This window comes from Miscanthus floridulus, chromosome 13 (genome assembly GCF_019320115.1).
Source record: "Miscanthus floridulus cultivar M001 chromosome 13, ASM1932011v1, whole genome shotgun sequence".
Classification (NCBI taxonomy): Eukaryota; Viridiplantae; Streptophyta; class Magnoliopsida; order Poales; family Poaceae; genus Miscanthus; species Miscanthus floridulus.
In genome coordinates this window covers 74,682,526-74,690,062 of record NC_089592.1, presented here as the reverse complement: position 1 = coordinate 74,690,062, position 7,537 = coordinate 74,682,526, and the positions used below count along the sequence as shown (strand labels likewise).

Sequence of the window (7,537 nt, the reverse complement as noted above, 5' to 3'; positions counted from 1 at the left end):
CTCAGGGACTAAGTGGGCACACTTCACCTTGCGGTGAATGTGTTTGTTTTTCGACTACTACGCCTATGATGACCAAGGACGCTACGCTTCAAGATGCAATTACATTTCTTTTCAGAAATACAAGTGGGCACACTTCCCAGGACGGAAGTCTTTTTCTTTTTTTCTTAAGAGCACCACACATTCTTCGGACAACCTACTTCTCTGATTGAATACGGTGGTCAGAGACGTCAAGAACTCAAGCCTCAATGTTCGGAGAAGGTTAAAATGGCGTGTCGCAGCATAATACATGGTGTTCGGGGACTAGCTGTGGGGGTATTGACCCCTATACCCTTATGGCTAGGCTTGGGCCAGCCCAGATCAGAGGGTCCGGTCCACCAAAGGACGACGCGTGGCCCAGCCGACCTGTTCGGAGTCCCGCGCAAGGAGTCAAGACAGATTTGGTAACCAAGTAAGATCCTGGTCGGTTAGAATAGGAATCCTTATCTGGCCACCTATGGCAATTGTAACTGGCTAGGATTAGTTTCCAGATCTGTAACCCTACTCTCCGGACTATATAAGGCGGGCAGGGGACCCCTCTAAAAAACATCTTTCATTGACATACAGCAATACAATCAGACGCAGGACGTAGGTATTACGCCTTCTTGGCGGCCAAACCTGGATAAAACCTCGTGTTTGTCTTGCGTCACTGTCTTATTTGTGGCTTGCGCATCTGTCTGCCGACAATCTACTACCTTGGGCATACCCCTAGGTAGACTGCCGACCATATTTCGTCAGCAGCGACCTCAAGGAGGAGGTGTACGTGCGCCAGCCATCGGGCTTTGCCGTCACTAGAGAAGAAGGCAAGGTGTACCGCCTGCGCAAGGCCCTCTATGACCTGCGGCAGTCCCCGCGAGCCTAGAACGCGAAGCTCGACGCCACGCTCAAGAAGATAGGCTGCCAGCAGAGCGCACATGAGGCAGCGGTGTACCAGCGGGGCAGCCGGCGCTCTGTCCCGCTCGTCGGCGTCTATGTCGACGACCTCATCATCACCGGCGTTGAAGGAGACAAAGTGGAGGCATTCAAGGCGCATATGAAGAAGGAGTTCGACATGAGTGACCTCGGCCTCCTCTGCTTCTACCTCGGCGTCGAAGTGCACCAAGACACCAGCGGCATCACCCTCCGCCAAACCCACTACGCAAGCGCATCCTCGAGGTCGGCGGCATGGCGGACTGCAATCCAGCCCACACCCCGATGGAGGAGCGGCTCAAGCTTAGTTGGGACAGCAAGGCGGAGGAGGTCGACTCCACACACTACCGGCGGCTGATCGGGAGCTTGCGCTACCTGGTCCATACCTAGTCGGACCTCGCGTTCATCGTCAGGTACATGAGCCAGTTCATGGAGTGGCCCATGATGGAGCATCTGTAAGCCATCAAGCGCATCCTTCGCTATGTGGCGGGCACCCTCGACTACGGTCTTTACTACGGCAGGGCCCCCGACACAGCGCGCTTCGTCGGCTACTACGATAGCGACCTCGCCGGCAACGTGGACACCAGCAAGAGCACAACCGAGACCATGTTCTTCCTCGGTGGTTGCTTGGTCAGCTGGCAGTCCCTCAAGTAGAAGGTGGTGGCCCTCTCAAGCTGTGAATCCGAGTACATCGCCACCACTACTGCAGCAACTCAGACACTATGGCTGTCAAGGATGCTGGCAGAGCTCCTTAGCAGGAATATGGATGTGGTTGAGCTGAAAGTGGACAACAAGTCTGCTTTATCTCTGGCCAAGAATCATGTCTTCCATGAAAGAAGCAAGCACATTCACATCAAGTATCACTTCATCAAGGATTGCTTAGAGGATGGGAGCATCAAGGCCAGTCATATTGCCACCACTGATTAGATGGTTGATATCCTCACAAAGTTGCTGGAAAAGTCCAAGTTCCAAGAGATGAGAAAGAGAATTGGGCTACAGCAGATCACTTCCTATGCTCAGCACAAGGCTTAGGAGGAGATTGATAGATAAGCCCAGTGCGCGGCACTTGTATCTTACTTTTCCTGCAAAATAGAAAAGTAGAAGATGCTCTATGTCCCTTGTCCATAAAAACAGAGGCAATGCTATTGTACAAACCGAAGCCATTTACGTTTCCAATTCCAACAAGCGGCCAAGGTCAAGCTGTTCTCTGACTTTCCCAGATCCGATCTATCCATCTCGTGGTTCCTGGCCAACAGAGGGAAGCCTGGGTTTTCAGCGCCAACAAACTGCAGTTTGCCCAGCCAAATCCTCTATCCAGTTCTTCGTAATAAGCAGCATCAAAGCTAAACCCTCAAGCAATGGCTTCCCATCTGAGATCCACAAGTTTGCCTTCTAGCCCTCGCTCAAACAACAAAGCTGAAGTCGACCAGCAGCTGTAGAGCCTGAAGACAACCATGGCTTCATCCTCGCCAGCCATTGATACGATGTGTGATGGCTTCAGGAGGCTTGGGAGCCTCTACGCGGCATCGAGGTGATGATGTGCACGCCAAGCAACCAAGCTAGCCTCTGCCAGACCCTGCAAAGGAAGGCAGTGGAGGAAGAGCTCGAGCAGTCGCTCATCTTGCTTGACCTCTGCAACGCCATGCAGGGAATCTTGATCGAGCTGAAGATGGTCGTGCAAGAACTGCTCTTGGCTCTCAGAAGAGTAGATGATGCAGTTGCTCAACTCAAGGCATACATCCAGATAACCAAGAAGGTGCACAAACAGTTCAAGAAGGTCTGCAAAAAGACTGCTACTTCTGATGAGAAGGATTGCAGGGTGGTCAAGCTACTAGCAGAAGCAAGACTGGTCGCTACTCCGTGCTTGAATGTACATCGTGTCTTTTGTCAAAGCAAATTGAGATGCCCAAACGGTCCCTTGTCTCCAAAACATTCCAGAAGGGAAGAGTAGTGTGCGACGAAGAGCAGTTGCAGGCATTAGAGTGCAGTATCAGAGATCTTGAGAGCGGGGCGGAGCTTCTGTTCAGGAGATTGATCCAGTGCAGAGTTTCTCTTCTCAATATTCTTAGCTCATAGATACTGCGAGCTCTAATCCCTTGTGATTGCTTCCAACTTTTAAAGGATATGTCAATCATCAGAACAGTTTTGCAGAATGTATATACTTGTGCATATCTATAGAAGATTCACAGAATCATAAAAATAGAAAATTCTTTGCCAATTCATGTTATCAATTTCATCATTTATGTGTGCCTGTGATATCATTAATATCTTAACTGCATCGCTTGCTATCTCACACGTCTAAGGAAAACCGTGTGTGCGGAGTATATCATCCTTTACAAGCAATAAAACATTTAACTTCCCATTTGGAGAAGCACTTTCAAATTGCATTCCAATTAATTTTTTGTTGCAGTAAAGAACTTGACTATATGGATGCTAAAAAAGTGATGTCTTTGTTATGGGCTTCATGGAAGTAATTAATTTTAAAGGGAAATTTTGCTATAGGACACCGCTAAAATGCGTAATATAGACACCGCCTGGAGCGGAATTTTCTTGGTACCATTACAAAATCGTGTCCATTTACTGCAACACACCACGCCTATAATTTTATTCATTTCTTAGGTTTTAAGAGAGGGGATGTGGGGAAAATATCGTTTATACCCTTGTCTTCAACCTCCAGCTCTCCACTAATATTTGTCGTAACACACCACTGCGCAAAAGTGTCTGGCTAAGATTTATTGAAATATATAAAGATTCATTGGGGTTAGACTGTCTCCAACGGGAGAGGCATCCCACTACCCATACGCAAAATGCATGGTTCAGAGGGGAAAAAGACCCTCCAACGGAGCAGGCAAATGGAGGAGGCATTTTGCGTCGAAGGAGAGAGGAAACCCAAATCTACGTCTTCTCTCTCCGCGACGCAAACCTCTGGTGCTCCTCTCGATGCGATGAGCCTCCTCGCTCTAGTGCTTGGCTGTTGCTGCTGCAGAGACTGCTCCGGATTCGGCACCTGCGCGAGGACGGTCGACCGCGAGGAACGACGACGCGTGCAGGAGGAGGCCCCTCGGCTCACCCAGGGCCTCGTCGTCCTCGCCTCCAGGCGCCACCGACGACATCAGACTGTACGCACCGCAGATTTGGAAGGCACTGGGGCAGGTGGGGAGGTGGATTCGGGGCCGCCGCGGGAGGAGTGGAGGAGGCGGCGAGGCCGGGCAAGATCTTCCCAACTCAGCGGCCACACGTGGATGGCGGACCTCGGCCCGACTGCGCCGACGCCGTGGAGTGGAAGACGAGGCCGCCGCCGTGGAAGTACACGACCACCGGGAGCTCTTTGAAGCCACCGCCGCCGGGGATCTCCGGGACGAAGAGGCTAGCGCACAGGTGGTCGGAGACGGCGGGGAGCCGCCGGCGCGGTGAGGCGGGTCTGCGGCGGAGGGCGACCGGCACGGCGAGGCGGGTCCGCGGTCCAACGCGGCGAGGCGGGCGACGTTCGGATGGTCGGCCATACGGGCTTCTCGTTTGCGTCGGCTGTTGGAAAATGGAAATTTTGGGTCCCTAACCTTTTTGTTGTGCAGGACGTAAACCATCGAATGCCTATCGCTTTTGCGTCCGGACCGTTGGAGACAGTCTTATCGGAATGATTTGATAGACTCAATGAACAGTGAAATAGATAGAAAGAGAAGAAGGGGGCTTTCTGCAAATAGACTTTCTCCCTCCTCGGAGCAATCAGCCCGCCGCTGGGGAGCTCTGCCCCTGGGGTGGCCACGCCGCCTCCAGCCGAGCCGGCCTGGGTGGCCGCGCCCCCAGCCGAGCTCGCTGGAGGAGCCCGCCCCCAGCCGCACGCGCTGGCCTGGGTGGCCGCGCCCCTAGCCGAGCTCGCCGGAGGAGCTCGCCCCTAGCTGCACCGGCCTGGGTGGTCGTGCCCCAACAGCGCTGACCTGGGGAGCTCGCCGAAGTAGGGGTTACTCGCCAGAGGAGCTCGCCAGAGGAAGGGAACTCGCCACAGGAGCTCGCCGGAGGAGGGGGTGCTCGCCACAGGAGCTCGCCAGAGGAGGACTCGACAGAGCAGCGACGGCGTTGGCAGTTGAGGATGGTGTGTTACAACAAAAATATGTGAACCACGAAAGGTTGAAGACGAGGGCAAAAGAGTCATTTCTCCCACCTTCTCTCTCAGTGAATATGAGAAATAAATAAAATAATGTGTGTGGTGTGTTACGACAATTGACATGATTTTATAATGGTACTGGACAAATTTCGCTCTAGACGGTGTCCATCGGCATATTACGTATTTTAGCGATGTCCTGTAGCAAAATTTCCTAATTTTAAAAATCATGTTACTCACATGTGCCTCATGTGCACATTCCTTCTACAATGGATCTTGCTATATGCAGCTGAAACATCCCCAGCTCAAAAGAAAAAAGCACAAGGTATAACCTTGTGATCAGCATATTTGCTACTACTAAGTAAATCATCTACTCGTTTCACTAACTAACAAGGATCAGACTAATACACATGACACCAATAATACCCAGTTAATAACCTGTTAAACAGCTTAACCTGCACTATACTCAATACCCATCCATAATGACGCCAAGAGCAAATGCAGATTCTTGCTACCACTAACTGAAACATGACAGAGTGTCACGCCCATTTTCGAGATGTCTGGTGGCCCAAAGTAACATAAATCACGTGGAAAACCTTGGTAGCGTGACAATTCTTTCTGCAGCACTGTCATGAGACCACAGCAGACAGCATCTTGGAGACGAAATGACATGATTATATTCAGTTTGTCCACCACCCAGAAAGATGCTCCCTTATTAGTGCTTCTGGTGTATAAATAGGCCTTCAACAAAGGATGCACGCATCAAACAATCCCCAACATCTCAAGTCTTCACACCTCAGGAACTCCAATACAATTGCAAACAATGGCTTTCCGCCTAAGATCAGTCAGCTTGCCATCCAAGAGGCTCTCCAATGAGGCCGAAGTTGAAGCCGAGCTGCAAAGCTTGGAGGCAGCCGTCTCTTCCCCCTCCAAAACCAGCGCGGCAATGCGCGACGGTTTGAGGAGGCTTGGAGACGTGTACAGCCACATCGAGGAGATCATCCACTTCCCCAGCAACCAAGCTTGCACCATCCAGCAGAGGAAGGAGCTGGACGAGGAAATGGAAAGCTCTCTTGAGCTCATCGATCTCTGCAACGCCATGCAGGAGAACTTCGCCGAGCTGAAGGCCACCGTCCAAGATCTGCTGCTGGTTCTCAAAAGGGGAGACGACGCAAGCATCCAGGCCAAGATCCAGTTGTACATCCGCTTGGCCAAGAATGCACAGAAGCAGTTCAAGAAGGCCAGCAAGAAGACTACCACCACCTCTGACAAGGAGTGCAAGCTGGTCAGGCTGTTGCTCAAGGCCAGACTGGTCGCTGCCTCCCTTCTCGACTCGACGCTGTGCCTGGTGTCGAAGCAGGTGGTGATGCCCAAGAGGTCTCTTGTCTCCAAGGCATTGCAGAAGAGAAGCGTGGTTGTTTGCAAGGAGGAGCAGTTGCAGGCACTGGAGTGCGTCATTGGAGATCTTGAGCATGGAGCAGAGCTGCTGTTCAGGAGGATGATCCAGAGCAGAGTTGCCCTCCTGAACATCCTTAGCTCATAGATCCTCCTCATGTGCAGTCACTCTTAGCATCCTGCGATTGGTCTCCGCGTTTTAAAGGATTAGCCAATCTACATACATGTACAGTGCTTGTAGTCTTGTAGATGCACAGAAAGTAGTGCAATTGAAAGAAAAAACAATTTTGATCCAGACAATTCCTCATGTTCTGTCATTTATACATACTTCCGATTTCAGTGATATTTTGAACTGAACTTTTTTTTTCTTTTGGGATGAGCACAGAATACTAACTGCGTGATTACAGCAATAATGCGCTGGCCACCCACTAACTAAAGGTAGTGGATTTCTTAAAAAGCATGTTCATCTCTATGCCTAAAGCCTAAATGCCTAATAATTGTTTGATTCTTCAAGTGAACATGTGACCCACGCTTGTTTAGTCATCAGCACCCGATCCCCTTGCCCTGCGGATCACGCTGGCTTGCTCCATCTGACTAGCATTTCGCGCTATTGGGTTTGCTCAAGCCTCATTTAACAGTGTTGTGCTCTATCCACCAAAGTGTTTAAGCTTTAAAAAATATTAGGTAATTAGTGTTTTGCCACAGGTGGAGCCACTGCCCAGCGGCCCGGGCCTCCTGGGCTCGTCAGCAAAGTACAAAGGAAAATTTTCATTATATTACAGAGAAATATTATATTTTTTAGATAAATATTTATGTTATGTTCAATGTGAATCGTCTAAATTTTTTTGGCTCCGCCATTTTGTTTTGCGAAGTACTTAGTCTAGTTAGGCCTCGCAGTTGGCTTGTACACACCATTGTTGTACAGTAGTGGCTTGTAGTCTTTATACCTTCCGACATGTGGAGAGACCACCATTGGTGTACCAAAGAAATGAGGCCCATGGTGTTGCCGGAAGCTCGACAGTGAAGACGACGGGGAGCGGTCTAGGAGAATTTCCAATGGAGATCCACTTGCGTATGAGGAAAGCTCTTGGTTTACAC

At 50.5% G+C, this 7,537-nt stretch overlaps 1 protein-coding gene and 1 pseudogene across 1 annotated transcript; both read left to right on the top strand.

The window, feature by feature from the left end:
* The first annotated feature begins 2,303 nt into the window (after window positions 1-2,303).
* LOC136500485 (uncharacterized) lies at window positions 2,304-3,021 on the top strand (annotated as a pseudogene).
* A 2,809-nt stretch (window positions 3,022-5,830) lies between these two features.
* On the top strand, window positions 5,831-6,726 carry LOC136502023 (uncharacterized). Its single transcript, XM_066497507.1, has one exon. It carries the CDS (start codon window positions 5,868-5,870, stop codon window positions 6,585-6,587), a length of 720 nt encoding a protein of 239 aa, XP_066353604.1. The 5' UTR covers window positions 5,831-5,867; the 3' UTR covers window positions 6,588-6,726.
* Window positions 6,727-7,537: the final 811 nt, after the last annotated feature.

What these genes read in the sequence shown, in the direction of transcription:
- LOC136502023 (XM_066497507.1), top strand. Translation starts at nt 5,868, where the DNA reads ATGGCTTTCCGCCTAAGATCAGTCAGCTTGCCATCCAAGAGGCTCTCC.